We start from the raw sequence: 23,650 nt of genomic DNA, 5'->3' as shown, positions 1-23,650 counted from the left end.
GTCATCAGGAAAGTATTCGTATTGAAGCTCTGACTAAGCCTCCTTTCGCTTTATACTAAAGTTTCTTACGTTAGGAATTCTTATTTTCAGACCAAGTCAATCACTACGTGCATTATTTTGATTCAGGTGTCTTAAAAGATAGGTGAAAGAAAAATATGGAGCTCTCATACAAGTTAGAGGTTCTTCTGTCGGCTTAAATGCTTTTGTTCGATGTGTGTAATCAAAGGTAGTCCATTGTTGTGACTGAACACACTCCCTGATGGCTCTGGTCTGCCTTCACACGCCATTTTTATTTAGAAAATTATGATCCATCTTTGGGTCTTCAGAGGGGCTGCCATGGTGGCTTTCAGATGTAATACAAATAAAAAATAGTATACACAAAGGGATAATTAACAATGGCAGCAAGAGAACAGCAAAAAAACCCCTCAAGTTAAAAAATTCACCTCTGTCTGTCCCATCGTCCGTTGCGATTGGGTTTTGTGCTCTGGCTTCACAGGCAGGAGTTTTAGCATCTCTGTTGCCTATGTATGTGTAGAGTCTGGGAGTTTTATGTTACAGCTCAGAAAACATATTCCAAAAGGACCAAACTATTGACTATTCTGTGTAATTCTTCTGCTTTCAGCATCTGCCTTGTTTTGTAATTCTATCCCATACTGCAGGGGTAGCCAATGTGGTATACTCCAGATGTTGTTCAGCTCCAGTTCCCATCAGCCTATGCCAGCAGGCAGGGCTGATGGGAGCTGGAGTCTAGCAATGCTATGTTGGCTGCACCTGCCAGGCGCAGTGGGCTGTATCCAAATAAGTATGGTTGATGTTGGATACAGCCCAATTACTTTGGGACTGTACTACAAGTTGCAGTAGGCTTTTTCCTGCTGTTGAGCAGAAGCAGTCAGTCGATATCTTTATTGTGGTCAAAGACCAGAGCAGAAGCAGTTAAATATACCTTGGACATACTTCATTGCCATTAGAGGCACTGCCTTTTTCTGGTCTTGGAGTCTTGTTCTGAATCCTATTCGCTTGCAAATGTTTGTGCTGGCACTGCAGATGGTCTTCATGACCAGCATTTCAGCCTCCACAAGCTGACACCATATTTCCCTATTTTCTGGCTAGAGGTGAAAATGTTTTGAGAGACAGTGAATCAAATGCTGCTGCGAATAATCCTCCTTGTGTGCTGGTAGAATTTTCTAAGGCAGTTTCTACTGGTATCATTTAAATATATTGAAAGCTCATTGTATCAAGTCTTTATTCCAGTTTGTATGAGTGCTTTGGTGCCTTTTCTGCATAGTTGTCATGTGCTGAGTTTTATGAACCCATGAAGTTTTTAGCTCTGAAGTTACAAATAGATATAGACATTTTAGACTGGCATCCAAGGTTTTCAAAGTTTTGTGCAAATCATAGCAAGAAGCATAGCTAAACCTGATAGTTTCTCCATTAATTCAAAATATTTTCCTAGTACCTTGTAGTTTTTATTAGGGATGAGGGGGTGTCTTCCAAAAAGAGACACACTGATCTATATAGCTTCCTTCTGGAGAATAAGCTTTTCCTTTCTCTTCTCTTAGAGGAAAGTTTTTGTGCTGAGGAAGCTCCCTGGAACTGCAACATGTTGATGCCAATTGCCAGTATCTGATTAAATTAACAGAGCTATACAACCATGTATTATAGGTGAAATGAGCGAGAGTCAGGCAAAGAGAGTTCGAATAAAGGAAGTTGATGGATGGACCCTTAAGATGCTCATTGAATATGTTTACACTGCTGAAATTCAGCTTACAGAGGAAAATGTACAGGTGAGTAGGAGGATACTGTCAACTCATCCTTTAATGGTATGCACAAAAAGTAAGGCACTCCCCCACCCCGGTGAGGGTAATGACATTTATTTTTAGCATCTTAGTCATAAGAAGGATGTGTGCTTTTTAATAGCATTTATGTGATCTTATAGCACTTCTTTTTCTTGTTCAAAATAACTGATACAGAACTTGCACTTTAAAGTCACCTGCTGTTTTACAGTCCTCAACAAGCCATTTAGTAATTGTAGATCAAATATAATGGCAAGCCTTGGAAACAGTTGAGAAAGCAGTGGCTTGAAAGGGTAACATTAAATACGCTGCCTTCGGGTATAAATCTTTGCTGATGCATGTCAGAAGCTCTAGTGTAGCAAAAAGGGGCAAAGTTTGAATATGGTTGAATATGGATGCTAAATATACATATTGGTATGTATCATATTTAAATTGACATGCATACATTGCACTCGCCGCTGAAGTGGCCAGCAACAGCTAAATAAATAGCAAATATTTGTTCTACATTCTGGAGGAGCTCAAAAACACACACAGAGGAACAGGTTCACTAGTTGTCCAGGTTCTTAACTAAAGAGGCATAATCAGCCAGCTTTCTAAATGAGAGGGCTGACCTCTGTTGTTGTTGTTGTTGTTGTTGTTGTTGTTGTTGTTGTTGTTGTTGTTGTTGTTGTTTTATTGATTTCCATTATATATAACAACAATTACAAAACAAAAATCAGTTAGCCCCTGCCTCCCCCTTCCAGGACAGATCAAATTTGCAGAAGTCCAGTCCGTGCCATTCTTCAGGATTATCAGTAAAGTATTTTATTAAAGGATGCCATATTTCAGCAAAACCGTCTACATCGTTTGTATCATTCAATGCATGTCATCTCTTTGTTAATTTATCTGATGCAGCAATCAACCATACGTTCTGTTTCCAATGAGAAATACACAGGTGTTCCAATCCCTTCCAATTCCGTGCCACTACTGGGCATGCTGCTACTAAAAGAAAATTAATTGGTTCTTTATAACAGAGGTCAGATTGCCCTTCGTTAAAAATGATTAATCCCAAACTTTGGGTACATTCCGTATGTTGACCTGTAATACAGCTTTTCTATGTAAATACCCTCTGCTGAGCTTCAGGGAACAGGCACCGCTGTGTGTGTTTGTGTGTGTGTGTGTGTGTGTGTGTGTGTGTGTGTGTGTGTGTGTGTTATGCAGCCTGCTTTGTGCCTCCTAAGCTAGCCTGCTATCTGACTGCAGAAGAAGATACTGTCCCATCACCAGTTGTGAAATAAGATTCAGACACCAGACTGGTCAGCTTCTGTATCTGGAATAGAGAGAGGGGTCCTTCCCCTTGGGCTGCAAAATGTCTTCAGCCAGCCTGGTTCCCGGCAAAACTTACTGACCTGAAAGCTGATTTCCTTAGTTTAGCAGATAATGATAAGACTTAAAATGTCACAAAAGCATTGCCTAATTGTAGCAACAATGTACTTAAGACCCTATTGCAGTCTTAAACAGAATAATATCACTGTTCCATTTGGGTTGGTACTGCCGCATCCTTACTCGCTGCAGAACTGCTATGAACTATGACTGCTGCAATAGCCATCCCTACAGATTAAGAAAAATGATTGTTCGCTTACCAGAAATCAGATGCCCATCTCTTTAGTGATGGGAGGGACTTGGGTTTCACTTTGAGAGCTCTGGTTTCTTACGTTACTAATCTTTCAGTGTACAGTGTTCAGCATTTGCAGTACTCAGGCTCAGCCAAAGTGGTAAATGTCATTGCTTGAACTATTAGGGCAAAATGTGGCATGTAGGAGTAGCAGAGATCTTGGTGCAGCAACATCAACCATTATTCATGGACACTCTTCATTCAGCTTTATATACTGTTTCTGATTCCAGCCTACATACTGCAATAATAAGCCGTCCAATGTGCTGTTCCAGTGGTACCTCGACTTACGAAGGAGATCTGTTCCGCGGCGCTCTTCGTAAGTCGAAACCTTTGGATGTCGAAGTGTCCATTTTTGCGCATGCGCGAAGCACGATTTTGCACTTTGAGAATGCGCAGACCGCGCGCGCCGCTTCTGCGCAGGCGTAGAACACGCGTGCGGCGAAAATACTTCCGGGTTTGCAGACTTTGTAAGTCGAAACCTTCGGAAGTCGAGGCTTTTGTAAGTCGAGGTACCACCATATTACATTTCCTGAGTATCCATCTGGATCGCAGTACCGGTATCTAACACGGTATTAATGATGGCAGCTGCTGTAAAGATTCTGCCTAAAGATTATTCTGCTTGGAAGGCCTCTGTGCATGTTTTTCAATTAAGAGTTGTGATGTGGCGCTTTGAGACCAATGTAGGATCATAGAATTGTAGAGTTGGAAGGAATCATGAGAGTCATCTAGTCCAACTGGCCAGTTGCACAGAAAGGAGGGAAGGTGTAGGTCTCGTTTTTAAGCGCATGACTTGTCTTCCTGTAGCCCTTGAGTGCTTACAAACCACCTCCCTTTAGCTAAGCTTTGATGCTGTAAGTCTGCTTGGGAAAGGGAAAAGTGCTTGTTAAGAGGTGCAGGGAGGTGAACAGTGGGTGCAGCGAGAGTACAATGTCTCACACCCGTGCTCCTCTTTTTCTGTTAAATTTGATTGCCACTCCCTATGTGAATAGGGGAAAGTCACATGTAAAGCATGCAGAACTGCCAGCATCATATTAATTTGGTCCTGAGTGTTGACACAGCTGTTTTTACCTATATAATATACACATGCATGCATGCATACACACACACACACGGTCAGCAAGAGAATGACTTCTGTTGTATAGCCAACATTTGGTATTCTGATGCACTTTTAACTTGCTTCTTCGTTTTCACATATTTGAAGAGCTTTGGCCCCACAAAAATGTCTTTCCAAAGTCATTGGGATTGGCACCTAATACATTGATTACATAGAGATCCCCCATCTCCAAAGCTCTTTTATAAGCAGTTCGTTTTACTTATATTTGTACTCGCAGCCTGTATTCCACAAAACAGTAGATAAGTCTCCAAGGGATTTGCAGTCTCTGCAAAGAGTGATGAAAATAGTGTGAATTAAACTCACAGTAGTTTAATTCTATGTCAAACTGGTCAAACCCATCCTAACAATTAAGGATTTTTTTTAAGCCAGCAAACTATTAGGTGTTAAAAATCCTTAATTGGTGCCATTGAAAGTGTTGACTACGCAACAGCTTGAGACATTTTCTTGCGTTTAGTGAACATTTGGCCAAACAGTTTGTCAGAAATGCTACATGCTGTACCAGATAATGAGTTGAAAGATACTGGCAAGTCATACTTAACAGGAAATAGGACTCAAATTGCAAAGGACAAGATCATTAGATCACTGGTATTTACACACGCCATTTATATACAAGATGGAGGGCATTGCACGCACTATTTGCATACTGTAGTAATTCACAGCAGCTGGTTGTTTTTTTAATAAAAAAAAGAGAATTGTATATAAGGAAGTCATTATACCACCAAGAAGGACAGCAGCCACAGTGCAGCCTGCTTGTTCAGGTTGCAAACAAAGGGAATGTGGCATATACATGAAAATCTGAAGTGAAGAAGGAGCATAAATTGATGCCCATAAAGGCTGCCAAATCTAATGCCTCTGGAATCAGTTGCAGAGACCCTCAGTTTGTAGCCACAGAATTCTAGTTTCCATAACTGCAGCTGTACCTCTTCTCCATCATCAAAGTCCAGCCTAGTGTCTAATAGAATACACTTTGAAGTATGCAAAGTGCTGTGTAGCCTCCTTACACTAACATTGGATGCAGCCTAATGTGTTTAAAGAAGGAAAATTAATAGCAGCAAACCCAACTGTCAGGGGAACTCCCTACAGGGAGCCTCCCCCCCATCATCCTGACCAGCACTTCGCCCAGCGAGAGCGGTAGCAGCGGGTCAGGCGGGGGAAATGAGGAGGGGAGCGGAAGGGAGGGAAGGCTTAGTGAGGTATCCGAGCCCTTGCACCGCCCAAGCCAACTAGTGGAGGAAGGAAGGCTCAGCGATGTGTCAGAACCCTTGCACTGCCCTAGCCCACAAGTGGAGGAGGGAGCACAGCCGCTTCCGGCGCCCGAATTGAGGCGCGCGCCCAAACGCAGGGTGAGAGGGCGGAGTTTCGGGGTGCCCAAGCTATTATGCTGGCCCCAGAGCGGAAGGGCGCCATTGCCAGATTCTGCAAGTGACTAGGATGTCATGTTTTCTGCTATCTCTGCACTGTAAATAGTATGCACAATAAAACCTGTAAAGACAGAACGGACTGGAGCGTCTTTACTCGGGAGTAGCCGCAACAATCCCCTGACACCAACTACCAGTAAGATAAAACAGAAGGCTCTTCACGTGGTGCCAAAACAAATTTGGAGTAGGTGCTGGGAAGGGAATCACACCATTGAGGCGCCACGATTGAGAAAGACCCTTCCCTGGTAAAGAGAGGGCATCTGAAGATTTTAGTATTCAGACCGCCAAAGAGCAAATGCAAGGAACGGGCTGCGTTCTACCATCCAGTGAGCTGCATAATCTTTGCCTCTTGCAGGACATTAGTCCCAACAGCCCAATCTTGGGCAGGCTTTCTCAAATGTATCTCCAATTGACTTCACTGGACCTTTACTCTCGAAGTGAATAAATGTGGTTAGGCTTGCAGCCTAAACCTTGACAGCGATCTGCTAAGTCAGTACCTTCTACCCTGCTATGCAGTTTCTAGTTCAAGATTATTACTTTGTGTTATCCCAAATTCTTGAAGCTGTGGCAGATATTACGTAAGAGTGAGGCTGTAGGGGATCGGGAGGCAGTTGCCGGAGGTACACAGTCACCCTATTCAAGTGTTTCAGTCTCCTCATAAGACTGAGGAAGCAGGATGTGCTGTCACGTCCCACACCCCCTCTGGTGTGTCATTGCTACTCAGGTTAGAATCCTTCATGTGTTTGAGGGGGAAGATCTGAAGTGAGGAGCTGCCTCCTATTCATGGAGGCTCCCTGTGTGATGATTTAGGACAGGCACCCCCAAACTGTGGCCCTCCAGACGTTTTGGCCTACAACTCCCATGATCCCTAGCTAACAGGACCAGTGGTCGGGGAAGATGGGAATTATAGTCCAAAACATCTGGAGGGCCAAAGTTTGGGGATGCCTGATTTAGAAGGTGGCTTCCCGCTTCAGACCTTTCCCCTCAAACTTGTAGAGGGCTTTAAACTGTACCCCTGATTCTCTCTTCTTTTCCTTACTTGTGAGGAGATTGAACACCTGAATAGGGCCCGTATATGAAATATAAATGTCTGATGAGTCCGACGTTCCCTCTGCACAAGCTATTTTAAGGTAATATCTACAACAGGAAGCGTAATTTTACAAAATAATTTACAGTACAGCTGTGTGTGTGTGTGTCTTGTGAGTGGACTTAAGAAAGCCTGTGTGATTGCCAGTAGAAAGACAGGTCTGTCTTAAAAGCTACTGAATAGACTAAAGAATGTTGAATGTTGTTTAAAGTATTTTTTAAATACTTTTCAGGGCATGCTGCCTTTGCAAAGGCATCTTATAAGACTAACACACATGAAACACAATTACAAAGCCCCACACAGATTCAAAGCAGCAGCAGCTGAAAAAAATTCTTTACCAAGTGTGGTATAGCACAATTCTTTTTTTTATTTTTTTAAATAATATTTTTTATTAATTTCCACACAAAAAAATCATTACATTAAAGAGAAAAACATAAAATAAAACATTTATAACAACTGTATACACAATATTAAATCCACATTGTGGGATTACTTGAATCCCTTGACTTCCCTCTACTCATTCCCTTGGTTCCTTTATCTTCATTCATGCATGTCAATAAAATCTTTATCTCTAATTACCTCCAAATTTAAACATTATCGCATTACATGTGTTTTTTAAAAAAAATTCTGCTAATGTATTAACTTGCACAGTATAGCACAATTCAGCCAAGCACAGGCTTAAAGAAATGTATCTTTTGAAGATTTTCAAAGGCTATTGGCAATGAAGCTCCAAAAATGTGGGGCCTCACTGGGAGAAGGTGCACCTCTCATATCCACTTGCCTAACAGCTCTCACTGATAGGTCAGGGAGCAGGAGAGACTGAGGGGCCTGGGGAGGGAGCTGCTGGGTATTAAGTTTGTTTGTTTGTTTGTTTATACCCCACCCATCTGACTGGGTTTCCCCAGCCACTCTGGGCAGTTCCCTGCAAAATATTAAAAATACAATAAAGCATCAAACATTAAAAACTTCCCTAAACAAGATCCAAAGGGTGCAGTCTTTTAAGAGCTCCCATGTGTATAAATGGCAAATTCTGCCTTTAAAACTACACCTAAGTGGGGTTCGATCCTTTCCTGATTCGTGCTTATGTATTTTTTTTTCCTGTCACAGTTCACTTTTTAGTAGAAATTGGAGTTCTTGGTAAAGTCCAGAAATAAACAGTAAATTGCAAGAATTCAGGCCAGAAGAAAAATGGATTTCAAATATATCTTTACAAGGTTTTATTTGTGTGATGAAGAGTTCAAATAGGAATCAATCCCAGTATAGTATCTCTGTCTTTTACATATGAAAAAACTTTATGTTTAGAGATCTGAACAAATTTTTGTTATGAGGAGAATTATTCTAAGATTCATCTCTAAGTTTTCAATATTCCAGCTGATGAAGACTTGTCGAAACAAGGTCTTGTCCTGATTTTTTACTGGAATTTATTTTTATTTGCCTACTTTTACTGTTTATATCTACAGTTCACTTTTTATACATATGGTGCCAGAGAATAGCAAATAACATGGAACAGAATTGAGTGCAAATATTTGTTTGGAGGGAGAGTGTGCTGGCCAGCTGGGAACATTTTGGACAAGGCCACACGCTCGGTCTGTAAACAGTGCTTGGACTTCAAGCAGAGCTGTTTCAGGAAGCATGGGGCTTGTAAATGATTTTTAGGAACAACTTGCGACATCTGAAATGAATGAGGGCTAATAGCTTTCTTGGGTGAAATGTAAAGTGTTAGCATTAGCTTTGTGCTACAGATGTCAAAATTTATTTTTAGCCCTCTCCACTGCCACCCACCCACCACTACAGCTGTTTATCTTGACTCATGCTTTTCTTGAAAGACAAGCAGTGCACACGCAAAGGATCTCTGCTTGAGGCATTTCTGCAGTTCTCTGCTGGTTCAGTGAGCCCTTGGGAACCCAGAAGCATCCTCTGTGTAGGGCGGATGAATTAAGTGCAGTAAAGCTACCCAGTCAGTAGTAGTGTCTGTTCTCTTGAATGTGTTCCAGTTGAAGCTAGCATTCCGTGGCTTCTTTATTTAAAAGTGTGAATACCGTATACAGCTGCGAACAGCAAATTCAGTCCATTTTGTGAGCTTACTTAGATTTCATTGAGTCAATCAAATAAAGCAGTTGGGAATACAGAATTGATAGGGCTTTGGAATGAAGTTGATCAACGTCAACCTCTTAAACACTAACCATTTTTTATTTATTTTTAATGCCAGCCCTGTTGTGCTAATATGATTTAAGTCATTCAGTGAGCAATAGGAGAAGAATGAAGAACCCTTTGAAAATAGAAGGAACTTTGTCCCATTGTAATTCATGCGACAAAAGGGGCAACTGCATTTCTGCAGTGACCCAATCCTCGGCAACTCATCTGGATTCAAAGGCCAGTGAGTCGGAATGATAAAAAAAATGAATAGAAATATCAGCCATCTAGAATACAGGGTTTTTACAACTTTCTAACAGCAAGCATCACAATCAACACTAGTACCGTAAATTTAAGAAGGTGACTTTAAAATGCACACCTCTGTCGGTTATATTCTCTACCATTCTAATGTTTCTCCTAATACATGTACTGTACCTTGAGTTTTTCTTTTTATTGTTGTTGATGTTGGCAATGTGTGCATGAATTTGGTTTTGGTTATTGTAGGTACTTCTCCCGGCAGCTAGTTTGTTGCAGTTGCAGGATGTAAAGAAAAGCTGCTGTGATTTTCTGGAAACCCAACTTCATCCTGTGAACTGTTTAGGCTTTCGTGCTTTTGCTGACGTGCATGCATGCACAGATCTTCTGAACAAGGCCAACACTTATGCAGGCAAGTGCAACACCAATTCTAAAAAACAAAACAAAAATTGGCTGGACTGTGGTTTTGTTTCTAACACTGTCTAACTTGGCAGCCTTTTAACATTGCTCACACAATAGGGAATGTGAAAGTCTTAGAACTGACTGCCTTGACTTTTTGCACATGCAAGGAAAAAAAATCACAAAGCAGCTAGGAAACTGGAGTGGATTTTAAAACCAGAAATTAAAACCACATTAAAATTTTAGGCACCAGTATAAAAAAATGAGTCTATGCAGCCCAAGCATTCTAGGGGTTCCTAGCCTTATCCAAAAAAAAAAATTCCCAGATGCTCTGTAGACAAGCCCCAATGCTATAGGGAACCTTTTTGGCTCCATAAGCCCCTATCTCCTTATCATGATAGGCTTTGCAGGTTGTTTCACCTCACAGTCATTTTGGCACAAGGTGCTTTGAAGACCCAAAGTTGGGAGTACAAAGTTCGTTGCAAGAAACTGTTAAAACAAGTAGTTTCCTCTCTTCCTTTTTAGCAGAGGATTCCATACAACTCTTTCCCCTGATAATAGGTGTGTGTGCTAAATGTATAACCTCAACCTCCTATTCATCAGATGATGTCCCAAGTCATTCTAGCTGATGGGTAGGTGGATGTGGCTTGGGAGGGAAATGGCCTTGCAGGGCAATTTCGATACCCTAGCAGGGTAAGATTGGCCCATGGGTGAGAGGGTCCCCACCATAGCCTAGGGTGAGGAGCAGTCTCAGTGGACTTCTCTCTGTGACCTATATAGCCTGTGCACATTTGCATGCAGCAGTCTCTTGGATTAAAGGCTGGAAGCTGGGGAAAGGTCTCTCTTACTACAACTCTGCTCCTCAGCATTTTACCCAAACAGCTGTTCTAGCATTTGGGAGCAGCAGAACAATGGCAGAGCTGAAGTCTGAGGAAGTGAGAGAAGATCCCTTGTCTTTAGTCAAGTCAGTAAGGCAGTGCAAATGAGTAGTGGAGCTCTGAACTGCTTGACGGGCTCTGGTACTTGTTTGGATCTGAGGCAATGGCTTGGCTGAGCTGCTGATACAAGGTAGTGAGGAAGGAAAGATCTCCTTTTCCTTTCGGGCTCTCCAGCTCTCTGGGTTCCCCTCCTTCCTGTAGGTAACTCCCAAGAAACCATTGGAAAGCTGTTTGGGTCCTCTGAGCAGCTTAGTACTGTACATTCAAATAAGATTGGAGGTATAGCTGAGAATTAGTGGACATGCTTTGTACACATGAACATCTCAAATTCCATTCCTGGCTGCTGCCAATGATTATAGACCGGGGTTGGAGAACACGTGGCCCTCCAGATGTTGCTAGTCTACAGTTTCCACAATCCCTGCTTATTATTTGTAGGGGATGAAGCCCATGTATATCTGAATGGCCACAGGTGGTTCCCTATCTTGGTCTTTGGGGAAGGCTTCTCCCTCCGTCTCAACAGCACACATTTTTCTTTTCCTCTGCTCAGCTGTAAGGCTTATATAATTTATATAATTTCAGAACATATTATTCGAAATAATTCATTTATCTGTGCCTCTTTCGTGACAAAAGGAGATGTCTCAAAGAGTTAACAAGATTTCCTAGGCAACAAACTACATTCTAAACAGGTGGCTGATCATAACAATGCCGCTTCAGATTCCTATTTTCCTCGTTTCTGAGAATCTGAGTGTGAGAGAGCATAGATGTTACAAAAGGGGCAACTTGCTAATCACCTAGGCTGAATTGCTGTAGAATCTGATGAGAAGGCGGCTACTGTGTTTGAATAGCACATTAATCAGATTTAAACAGTTGAATTCCCGTGTGGCAAGTGGAGCCTTCAACATAAGGTTGGCAGTGTGGAGTGCTCCTGTTTAGTATGTCAATCAGCCAGCCAGGGCCCCCTTCCAGGTTACTCTATTCCCCTTCCATCTGGTTTCCTTCTCAGGGTTCAATGGCAGCAAGGCCAAGGAAAAGGACCTGTCACCACCACCTACTGGCAATCACTGTTCAGTTGCAGACTTTCGTAGAACCTCATAGTCTTTACAAACTGTCCAACACCAAACCCCAGAGAGTCTTACTCTGGAGGGCAGCCCCCACAGGTAGATTTGCAGCATTCAAATCATGAAGCCTACAAAAGAGAGGAGGCCCTCTGTCTTTTGTATCCAACAAACCACCCCAAAGAACTTGATCAGCCATTTCCTCCACCTCCCAATATTCTGCCTCATTCTTCCCAGCCTTGGACAAGCCAACCCGGAGGTGCACAGTGCCCTGTCGTACTAACTTGCCTCTGCCACCCTTTCAACTTAAAAAGTAAGCAAAAATCCTCCAACGATGGACAGAAGGAAAATACCTCCCTTAGCCAAAGAGCCCAACTCCTGCTGTGCTGCCTTGGCCATTCAGGGGCCAGAGTCCATTTAAACCAACTTTTAATTTATGAGTAAGGCAAAAGTCTTCCTCCCCAAACAGTTAGCTTTCTTTGTCCACTGAACATACTCAGTACTCATTGGGCTGTTTCTCCCCTTTGGGTATTTTTACCTGAACTTCTGTACGTCTGCATAGGGTGATGACTTTTTTATTTTTATTTTCTCAAAAATTATTTCCTGTAGCACAAATGGATGAACTTTTGCCTATTAATGACTAAAATGAGGTATAGTCCATTGAAATATTTTTTTAAAAGGTTACACACAAACCATTTTAAATTTTTTTGTATGCCGTTTTACCATTTCATAAAATTGTATTAACAATTCTATATATATTTCGTATCAAATTTGGACACAACACCATATTCCACAAAGGGGAGTGTTCTTAGCAACATAGGGTATACAAATGTCACACCTGCGCAAGGTAAAAGCCCCCTTTTGGGACCTCAAAACTCAGCCAGCAGACCCTGCCGGACATGCTGGGAAAAGAACCTACAGGAGAGGTAGCAAAACATTGTCCTCTAGCGGCATCTATACTGTTACTGCAGCTAAAAAAAGCTTCCTTGTGTTTTTGATGACCCTATATAATGTTGCGTATATGTGACTCTAAAGCTTGGGTTCAATTTTATATCTGCTTACAGTGACTTCAAAAATGGTCAAAAAACTGATAAATAACATTTTTAAAATAATTTTGTGCATGAGGGTTTTTTTTAATCAAATCTCTTTGAAAGTAAGATTTTATCTAATCTTTAATGAAAGCTCATCAAATTATGATACAGGGAAATGAAGTTGTAAAAAAGTCATCACCCTAGTCTGTAAAGCTCAGGGCTCTGCCAAGCCTGCTTCCTCCCCTTTGGTGTGTGCCATTACGGCTACAGCTCTATCCACCCAGTCACCTGAATATCAAATAATATTATCCCAAATGCTGTAAGAATATTGTGGTGAGTTATTGTATTAGAATGCTTCATATATGTGTATTTATTATATATGAACTATGTGCCTTCCTCATTTTCCAGTAGTGTGCCCCGGCAAGTAGTCACTGCAGTGAAAACTACTTGCTTCTATAGAGTCGGTACCTCTTAACTTGCATTGCACAGGTGTGTTCGTGTGCATTCAAAGATACTTTCCCCCTCTCTAAACAGAGCAGCACTTTACTGAAGTTGTACTTTGTGAGGAATTCCTAAACCTCGATGTAGAACAGGTGTGCAGCTTAATATCCAGTGACAAACTTACAATAGCATCTGAGGAAAAGGTAAGGTCCCTTTCTCCCATTTTGAACGCTGCTTTAAATATTCTTAAGGTCTAATCAGATATGATGGAACCTTCATTCATGCGCCGCATCTACAACAACCGACCTCACAGGGTTGTTGTGGGGGTGAAATGGGGGCGAGAACCATGTAGACCACCTTGAGATCTTTGAAAGATAAAGGTGGTATATAAATGTTAATAATAGCAATAGTACATTTTACTGGATAAGAAGTCTCCAGATGATGATAACTGGAAAACACCTGCTCCTGGAAAGACATTTATGTAGGCATTAGGTGAACTTCCCAGGAGTGCAGGAATTCCAAAAGCCGAGTTGCTATAATAGAAAACGGCCTTTCCCGGCCACCATCTTGCTTCACCACAGATGGTGGCTGCACCCAGAGAAGGGTTTCCTAAAATGAGGGTGGGGAGGAAAAAACCCAAAAAAACCTAGTTCCTGGGCTGTTTCATATGGAAGCAGACAAGCCTTCAGGTAACAAGGTCCAACGTTGAGTAGGTAGGGCTTCAAATTATGTGCTTATGCGCCAGCACTTTGGAAATGGACCAGTAGCAGGTTTGGGGCCATTTTCAAAGGTTGCCCAATGTGCAATGCATTATAGTTGGCCAACTTCAAGGCTTTCCTTGAAGTACAGCTAAAGCATCCTACTTAAAAATGAGTATTATACAGAGATCGCGCAGATACTGGAATACACATACATAGGCCCACAAAGCAAGATCATATGATACTGGATGTGGGCTGAGATGTAGGTTAAGTAGAGCATGTGCTGAGTTTGGGCATATGGAGAAGCTGTTCTGATTGTTTTGTTTTTGCCACATGCCCATGTCCTGTGTGGGTTTCTTCCCTCGGCGAGGGCTGACACTCTACTGCAGCATCATTGTCCAACTCTCTGAGTCTTGGCAGTGGCACAGTGCTGCCAGCCCACATCTCGGCCTGCTTTTAGAGCTGCATGACTCTTATCCTTTAATTAAATCCTCAGCAGATCTTTTGGTACCCTAGCTGCAAACTGAACTGAACTTCTATTAAGCACCCTCATAGACTGCAGATATATTCAGCACAGTATGGGAATTTTATAGATAACCCTTCTAACTCAATGGTAAGCGCTGACGAGATTTGTAACCGGAGACCACTAAAAAAAACCAACACCAAGTTGTTGGCATTCCTTGGGGGAATTCTCTTCTTCCCCACATGCCCTATGCCCTCTCTGAATATGCTCAGAATAGTCAGGAACCACCCCCACCCCACCCCCCGAACAGCTTGCAGGGAGAGCAGAGGGTTAATAATTTCACCTGGCAAGGAGAAACGCCTGCGCTGATGAAAGGATCAGCTTAGCACGATGCTGAATTCCACTCCGGTGGCTTGCGAAAACGCAAACATTTTCATCGAAAAGCTGAACCTCAGTAAGGGCTGGATCCAGACACATCAAAGAAGCATTTCAAGCGTTGTAAACTTTATATGAGAAATCGGGTTGGCAGAAACAGAACTCCAAAGCGCCATCAGGTGTCACAGTGGTACCTCAGGTTACAAACACCTCGGGTTACAAACGCTTCGGGTTACAGACTCCGCTAACCTGGAAGTAGTACCTCGGCTTAAGAACTTTACCTCAGGATGGGAACAGAAATTGTGCGGCGGCAGCGGGAGGCCCCATTAGCGAAAGCGTGCCTCAGGTTAAGAACGGTTTCAGGTTAAGAACGGACCTCCGGAAGGAACTAAGTTTGTAACCCGAGGTACCACTGTACAACGCCTACGAAGCGCTTTTTCTTTGCCAGTGTAGCTGTGTCCAAGGACTGAAGATCCTCAGTAGCCACAGGATTCCTTTAAGGAGGTGAGAATATACTCCATCCTCCTGATGGCTTATGAGAAGCTGAAGGTGATTGGGGGAGAGACGACAGAGGAGAGCAGCCATTTTCAAAAGGAGCAAGATGCTTGGGGTGAGAGAGGGAAGCAGCTTGGGCTTTGTACTCCTTTTTAACCATTTAGAGAATGAGAAGGCTACTGGCATCTTTGAAAGGATAGGAGCTGCTGGGGATAATTCACAGAGTGGGGGTGGTGGCAGCTATGGCTCCTTTCCTGTGCTACTGACCCCTGGTGGGAGGGTGTCTGTTCTCCATTCTCAGATCCAGCGCTTGCAGAGAAGGGCTTGCTAAGAGAGAATAATATGTGAATCTGCCCTGTTGTCCCACCCCCAAAAATGTTCAGAACTCATAGTGTGTCCTTCTGTTATGCAAGGTGTTTGAAGCAGTGATCGCGTGGGTCAACCATGACAAAGATGTGCGGCAGGAGCTCATGGCACGCCTGATGGAACATGTCCGCCTGCCATTGCTCTCCCGAGAGTATTTGGTTCAGGTAAGTAAAAAGTAAGCATTTAATGTACACACCCTCTCTCTTATTCTCTTCAACCTTAAGCGTACAGACTTAGCCATAGGAGCAGAATATTTGTCATTAAGGAGACAGAATCGCTTAATTACAGGTAGCACTTCTTGTAAGGTTCTACCAATCTGCTCAGCATTCTGTATCTTGATAGTTACAACCAGGTCTTTTTTTTATCTTGTTTGTGTTGTGCTTTTTGGCAAGTGTGAAACTTCTGAAAATATTTAATAGTGGAAAGGGTAAGGCTCTGTTAATTTGGAGGAATCACTTCATCAACCTAACTAGCAAAAAACAACAACCCTTAAAAACCTACACCTAAATTTGTGACCTGCCTTAAATGGTTTATCACTAAGAATCTGAATCTGCAGCTATACTAGAACAATTGCGTACTGGTTTATGTTTTCCTTGATATTCTGTCGAAGGGAATTAATATTTGCTGTTGCCCTAGGAATGTAGGAAACCAGCTTAAATGAAGTCACTTTGGTCCAGCTGGCAGGGCTCTTCAGAGTTTAATAAGGGACATTCCCATCTTTACCTGGAGGTGCCAGGGAGTGAGTCTTGGACCGAAATTGACAATATTCACCTCATTTTTCCTTGAGCCCATTTGTTTTCATTTCTTTGAATAAGTTGCCTTGATCTTGTTCGGAAAAGTACTGAAATGTCTTTGCATAGGACAGAATTCCAAAGCATGCTTAACAAGTGACACTCAAACTGGTTTTTGTTTTTTTGCCAGCTTCTGTGCTTATCTCTACATTCTGGTTTCTAGCCTGTAGGCATCCACCCTCTTGAAAATGCCTTTTCTTCATAGGGTTCCAAAAATTTTGGAAGCACCGTGCTTATATTTCTTATTGAACAGATCCAAAGGGCCTGTATTTTCTTTCTTAAGAGGGCTGGCATAGGGGTAATATTGATATGAACATGCCAAGGTATTAGTGTGCACCTGTTGTGTAGCAGTACTTGTTAAGACTTTTGTCCACATGTTTAATGCACAGAGAGTCGAAGAGGAACCGCTTGTTAAAAACAGCAGTGCCTGTAAGGATTACCTCATTGAAGCGATGAAGTACCATTTGTTGCCCCTTGAGCAAAGGGCTCTGATGAAGACCACGCGGACAAAGCTGCGAACACCAGCCTGCCTTCCAAAAGTAAGACCCGTCACTCTTGGCTACCTGGCTTGCCATATAGCATTGCATTGCATTATGGGAAGAGAACGTTCAGCAGAGATGTAACACATGGATTTAATTATGCGGCGGTCTTATTGAAAATACAGTGATTTTGAAGTAATTTAAGACAGTCAAATGGGACCTCGATATATATATATCAGTAGGAAGAGGCACACCACAATCCAGTAAGTGCATTTAGACAAACAATCTAGAATGTCATTATTTCAAATGTGTCAGTAGGGTTCTCCTTGTTCAAGAATATTGGGGTGCCATTACGTAACTGGCAAGACTGTCCTGGTGGTTCAGCAGAGAGACTCTTGTTTTGCCTGTCAAGAGCATCTGCCTTTTTAGTGAATAGAATGGAGGTACAGGTATTTTGTTCCATATGTGCTCCATGGATTGTCAAGGTGACCACTTAACAGAAGGAGCAGCATTATAGCTTGTAGCAAGATTCTTCTCTCCCCCACCCCCAAAAATAAAAAAAATAAAACCCTGGTGGTGGCAAAGTTAGATGGTAGGAGTAAGACTATATTTCCTCCTAATTGATCCCTGTATTCTTTGGTGGTGGAACTCTTTCTCCTGACAATCGCCTTGGCAGAAGTAGTCTCCAAAAGAAAAGGGGAATACAGGAAGTTAAAAGATGCTATTCTGATATATGATGGGTATGCGCAAGTGAATAGTTCCTAAATTTATTGCTCTAGCCAAAGACCATGACAAACTACTCTGAGACAGGGAATAGCAACTTGTAAGAAATGATCATTTTTTCCATTGTTTTCTCCATTCATGTGAATAAGGAACTAGGTTATTTACTAGGTGTTTCTTCCTTTGAAGCTGATGGTGGTAGTCGGAGGACAAGCACCCAAAGCTATCCGCAGCGTGGAGTGTTACGATTTTAAGGAAGAACGGTGGCACCAAGTTGCTGAGCTGCCGTCCAGAAGATGCAGAGCAGGTAGCTGCTTAAATTGATAGTGTTGCTTACCTAGCTATGTAACTCCATGCCAACAACTTCCTTTTAAGAAGGATGGTTTTTTATGTTTGAAATCTTTAAACAAAAGAGCATACATGGTCTGCAGAGACCAACGCCTGAAATGTAGAGCCTTCTCTTTCAGGAGTGGTATACATGAGCGGTCTTGTCTTTGCCGTTGGTGGTTTCAATGGCTCCTTGCGGGTTCGTACGGTGGATTCATATGATCCCGTGAAGGACCAATGGACAAGTGTTGCTAGCATGCAAGACAGAAGAAGCACTTTGGGGGCTGCTGTATTAAACGGACTTCTGTATGCTGTGGGAGGATTTGATGGAAGTACAGGTAATAGAGCATTCCATTCATATTGTACTTTGCATTCTTACTTTGAGATTACTGTCTTCTAGATCAGACCTCACCAATTTGGCGCTATTCATATGCTTGGCAGTACAATTCCCATCAGCCCCAGCAAGTTGTTTTGCACTATTAAAATTGTGCTTATAAAAATGAAAACACACACACAGTAATTCATCTGAGTGAGACCAGCAATCTCAAACTCAGGGTTATCTCTGTAGCTAATGATAGAAAAGAGTTCATAAGTTCTTAATTCCTGTTAATAGTTCATGGAGAAATGAATGAATAATACCTTCATTCTTCATACCGTGTTTCTCATATTATAAGACATGTCTTATATTTATTTTTTCCTCAAAAAACCACACTATGGCTTATTTTCAAGGGATGTCTTATTTTTTTCTTCCTCCTCCTGCCACAGCCAGCATTGCTGCTGTGCCTATCACTATGTCTTATTTTCGGGGTATGGCTTATATTTCTTGAATGCTTAAAAATCCTGCTATGGCTTATTTTATGGGTATGTCTTAAAATATGAGAAACAGGGTAGCTTTCTGTACTTTGTTACAGGTCTATCGTCAGTAGAAGCCTATAATATGAAGACTAATGAATGGTTTCATGTAACTCCAATGAACACAAGGAGAAGTAGTGTTGGTGTAGGTGTAGTTGGAGGTAAGGTCTCCTCTTAAGACTAAATTGGTTCTATTGTCCATGTGACTAACAGCTGTTCACAAGCTTAACTCCTAAATACACCATATATTCATAGCAAGCGCTTTGCAAAGCAGCCTAGTGTTTTCAGTCTAACTCCATCTTCAGATGAAGTATTTATTAGACCCAGGAGTGCCCTCTGCTGTGTTCTCTGTGAATTTTTCCTAACCACCTTAGTATTTTTTATCTTTATTCAATTTATTTTTTTTGCTTCCCTTGTGCCAAGGAGAAAGTACCAGTGTGCTGCCTGCTATATTAAGAAACAGCTATAGTAGTCAGATTTTTTGGCCAGCTGGGAAACCAAATAGTCCTTTTTAAAAAAAATGACTGCTCATGTTTTAAAATAAAAATAAAAATCTTGAATTAAATGAATATGATTGAAAGAGAAATGTCTACCGGTAAAAGAATATTTAAAGAGAAACATCTAAAGTATTTGCTTCTTCTGAAATGTATGAATGATTTAAACTGTGAACCACAACCTATCTGTAGACAGCTCAGATAAGGCTGCCTTGCTTTCATTCAACATTCCTCAACTTGTGAGTCCATCAAACCTCACAAAAAAGGACTTGAGTGGAACCTGACAAGTTCTCTTCAAAATTGACCCATGTTGAGAAAAGCCCATCAAATGCAAACATCCACACTAAATGGTTTTGCAATGTGTCCCTTACACAGAGCACAAACCTTAACTATTTTATGTGGAAGCATCTGCTTTCTCATTCAGATCAGTCACCCCTTTTAACATACGAAAGCTTCTAGGTTTAATCCTCCATGAAATGCATATCATACAAATCTAATGCAGCCTTCTCCAACTTTATGCCCACCAGATATTGTTGGGCTCTCTACTTCTATCACCAAGCATGATCAGTGGTCAGGAATGACAAGAATTGTGGTCCAAAACGCTTGGGCAACACCAGGTTCGGGAAGGTTGACATATCACCTACTGGCATAGGTGTATATGCAGAATTTGTTAATCCTATTTCCAGGTATGCTGTATGCCGTCGGTGGCTATGATGGTGCATCACGTCAGTGCCTTAGTACAGTGGAGTGTTATAACTACAGTTCAAATGAATGGAGCTATGTTGCAGAGATGGGCACTAGACGTAGCGGAGCAGGTGAGTAAACAAAGTTAAATGAGAACTCTTATGTGTCAAATGGGGGGAAATGCAAGGAATCCCAAAGTTTTTTGGGGTTTGTTTTTTTAAAACTAGTCATGACAGGTACACATCTCTTCAGAATCCAAATAGCTGTCTTATTGTTCCTTGAACTTGTTCCTGCACCTGCACCACACTCCTTGCTGCATAAGGGACATAATTCCTGAACCAGGAAATAATTGCATTTATTGGACTATGAGATGTCTCTGATCAGATTTCAGCTTGAATTGCAGGATTGGAGAGGGTCATCTCGCCATTCATGCTTTACCATTCTCAAGGTGGGGCGAGGGGTAGGTGCACATTCCAAAGCTCAATTGCTGTCAGATTCAGAAGTTTCCGAATGAACTGACATTATGAGTTGCGATCAGGAAGTGTTCTCAATGTAATCTTTCTTTGTAGCTAATTTTTAAACTGCTGGTTTAACTCCCCTGTTTGTTTGTTTTTCAAAGCAGTTTTTAGTATGATCTAACAGCTAATCACTGAAAAATCCGACTTAGGTTGTTTTGTTTTGTTTTTTTAATCCCGATTTAAATATTTATGTTGGAAGCTCCCAGCAGCAAACTCTTAAATGCCAGTGGCTTTTAAAAAGCAATTTCTGGTTCAGCATGACTTGCAAAAACATAATTTTGTTTGCATACACCTGAATTACACCCATGCAGTACTTGGTATCCAGTTCAATTTGCACCATTGGGCACTGTGGTGGAGTAGATGAGGGCCAGTAAGCTGAGCTTCAACCCTTGGAAGATGGGTTGGTTTTTCCTATTTTCCGAAGATTGGCCAGTTCTGTGTGGGGTTGCATTCCCTCTGAAAGAATAGGTTCAGAGCTTGGAGGTGCTCCTAGATCCATCTTTGTTGCTGGAAGCTCAGATATAGCCTCAGTGGCTAGGAGTGTCTTTTGCCAGCTACAGTTGGTACTCCAACTATGGTGATGATGATGATGATTGATTGATTAAATTTGTATTGAGATTCATGTACTGGTACCTTCAAAACTCATTTATTGCAATGCACTCTTATTACCAAGGAGCCATGCATTCAGTATGGTGGGTCCAGTTTTACTGAACTCTCTTCCAGATCAGACAGGACCCTTCCCTGTTAAGGTTTCAGTGTCTACTGAAGACATTGTTTTATCCCCACAGACTTTTAAGCTGAATTCTGGTTTTATAGTTTTAACTTGCTGTCTTACTGTTTTGTGTCTCCTTGTATGCCACTGAGAGATTGCTGCAACTAAGTGATATACAAATTGAAGGTGGGGGGTGGGGGGTGGGAATGGGATGAGAAGGAGAAAGTAATGATTGGAGGAGCTGCTTCTCCTCTGGCAGATGGATGGGACTAGATTGCTCTCCCATGATGCTCTTTCCAAGAGGTAGAGAGCGCTTCTCCCAGTGGCCATTGGTTTCCTGACTGGTGGCGAAGGAAGGCAAGGATGTGCCTCACTTCAGCTCTGCAGTTTGTTTGCTAGTATAGTGCTTACGCCCACTGCCCTTTTATTCTTGCATGTTATGTTTTTTACCTTATAGAATCTGTTGCAGGACCCCACAGTATTTCCTTCCTGTGAGCTGCATCAAGGTTTGCAAGACCAAGAAGTAGCATAGCATATTCGCTAAAGGTGCAATCCTATGCACCACTTGTCTGGGTGTAACTCAGCATAGGATTGCACTGGGCATAGGATTGCACTGTCAGAGAGTCAGCTGTGGGCCAGTAAATCATTAGTTTTAAAGTTTGCCCCTCTGATGAACTCAATAGAACCTTCAACAAAGCCACACACAGCTCCGGCAAACCATGCAATATTGGGATAAACACACTGACCTAAAGGTGGCTGTAAGAGTTACTGGGACAATGTGAAGACATTTTTGAAAACTCCCAAGTTCTAGGTACATACTAAGTGTGTGTTGGTGTCTGTGAACGTATTGGTGTCTGTGAACGTGTAATGTAATATAATATTTGTGTGACTTTCATTGCATCTGAAACTTTCTGATTCCCCACCCCCACCCCCACCCCCGGTACTTTGTGAAGTTTGATAACACTCCAGAAGTGGGGATTTATGCTTTTTCTCACCTTAACGTTAACTCATTTTTCTTTTTTTCCTCCTTGCAGGTGTTGGTGTCTTAAACAACTTATTGTATGCAGTAGGTGGTCATGATGGTCCTTTAGTCAGAAAAAGTGTTGAGGTGTATGATCCCACCATCAATACATGGAAACAGGTTGCAGATATGAACATGTGTAGGAGAAATGCAGGTAAATATTACAGCCTTCAAAGAACCATTTATATAGCATTGAGAATAGAAAGGACACTCACTTGGGCTTTAATTGTTCCCACATCTGCCCCCAAGGTTACTTATCTAATGAAGACCTTGCTTTGAGTACTGAGAAATCTAACATAATTCAGTATATGACACTAACACAGCCACTTTCCTCATAGAATTAAATAACAACAGACAAAAATTATGGCAGTTTTGAATTTTGATAAATCACCAGCCTCAAATGCTACATTGGGGAAAATACATGGTTGTCCATCATAACAAATAACTGTGCACTTAGCTTGTCACTTAGAAAGGCCTTAATGCTTCTTTTTTTATAACCTCCTGGCACCAAATGTGGCCTGGTGAGCTAAGAAACCACACTTTTTTCCTGCTTTTTATTAGGGGTTTGTGCTGTCAATGGGCTCTTATATGTAGTTGGAGGAGATGATGGTTCCTGTAACTTGGCAACAGTGGAATATTATAACCCTACAACAGATAAGTGGACGGTGGTATCGTCATGTATGAGTACAGGAAGAAGCTATGCAGGTAATAATGAATAAGTTCAAAAGGAGGAGTCTTCTCCCTTTAGTGAAGGGGCAGGTGGACTTCATTATGTTCCCTCAGTGAGCGTGTATTATGTGAATGGGTCTAGAAGCTCTTGGAGGATGGATGGGATATAAATGGAATTAAACACAGATAGCGTCGGTATGCGGTGAAAACCAAGCTCTCATCTTTATATCTGCTCATTTAAAATATGTATATGTCACCTTTTAAAGAGTCAAAGATTTCTGAGTGCGGCTTCCATAAAAAACAGTATATAAGACAATGTCATCACAGATCAAATGTGAATAAACCAGAAATAATGAAACAAAATCCATACAAAGAGGATTAGTTATAGATGCTTTTGAACACCTATAGAAATCCACTGGGAGATGTATTAAGGCGATGTGGAGTTAGGTGGCAACCAGATCTATCTCTCTGTTGCCTCTGAATCGGGATAAGCAGTTCAGGTGCTTGTCGGTTGCATGAAGATGATGGTAGTCTGGATGGGGACTACTAAACTGAAACTTAATCCAGGCAAAATTCAGGTGCTGCAGGTTCTCAAGTGTAGAACATAGGGAGATGGCCAGTTCTGGAAGGAGTTGCATTCCCCGGGAAGTAAAATGTGCATTTGGGGG

At 41.8% G+C, this 23,650-nt stretch overlaps 1 protein-coding gene across 20 annotated transcripts in view; it reads left to right on the top strand.

Moving 5' to 3' along the window:
- KLHL2 (kelch like family member 2) overlaps nucleotides 1–23,650 on the top strand; it is a 36,543-nt gene that overhangs the window by 10,180 nt on the left and 2,713 nt on the right. For 3 of the 20 annotated variants that reach the window (XM_035111653.3, XM_088660114.1, XM_088660109.1), the window contains 11 exons: nucleotides 1,663–1,784; nucleotides 9,704–9,866; nucleotides 13,412–13,521; nucleotides 15,763–15,879; nucleotides 16,896–17,045; nucleotides 17,895–18,012; nucleotides 18,173–18,370; nucleotides 18,944–19,045; nucleotides 20,065–20,193; nucleotides 22,327–22,467; nucleotides 22,875–23,018. In XM_035111653.3, the coding sequence (XP_034967544.3) occupies nucleotides 1,663–1,784; nucleotides 9,704–9,866; nucleotides 13,412–13,521; nucleotides 15,763–15,879; nucleotides 16,896–17,045; nucleotides 17,895–18,012; nucleotides 18,173–18,370; nucleotides 18,944–19,045; nucleotides 20,065–20,193; nucleotides 22,327–22,467; nucleotides 22,875–23,018 (1,494 nt within the window). Of the gene's footprint in view, nucleotides 1–1,559; nucleotides 1,785–9,703; nucleotides 9,867–13,411; nucleotides 13,522–15,762; nucleotides 15,880–16,895; nucleotides 17,046–17,894; nucleotides 18,013–18,157; nucleotides 18,371–18,943; nucleotides 19,046–19,905; nucleotides 20,194–22,326; nucleotides 22,468–22,874; nucleotides 23,019–23,650 lie in introns of all 20 variants that reach the window. The other 17 variants (XM_035111652.3, XM_060278685.2, XM_035111655.3 and 14 more) reach the window with 8 other exon arrangements.

The sequence above is a fragment of the Zootoca vivipara genome, chromosome Z1 (genome assembly GCF_965207765.1).
Source record: "Zootoca vivipara chromosome Z1, rZooViv2.hap1.1, whole genome shotgun sequence".
Taxonomy (NCBI): domain Eukaryota; kingdom Metazoa; phylum Chordata; class Lepidosauria; order Squamata; family Lacertidae; genus Zootoca; species Zootoca vivipara.
The sequence above is the reverse complement of the archived record's forward strand: the minus strand, read 5'-3'. Positions and strand labels throughout refer to the sequence as shown.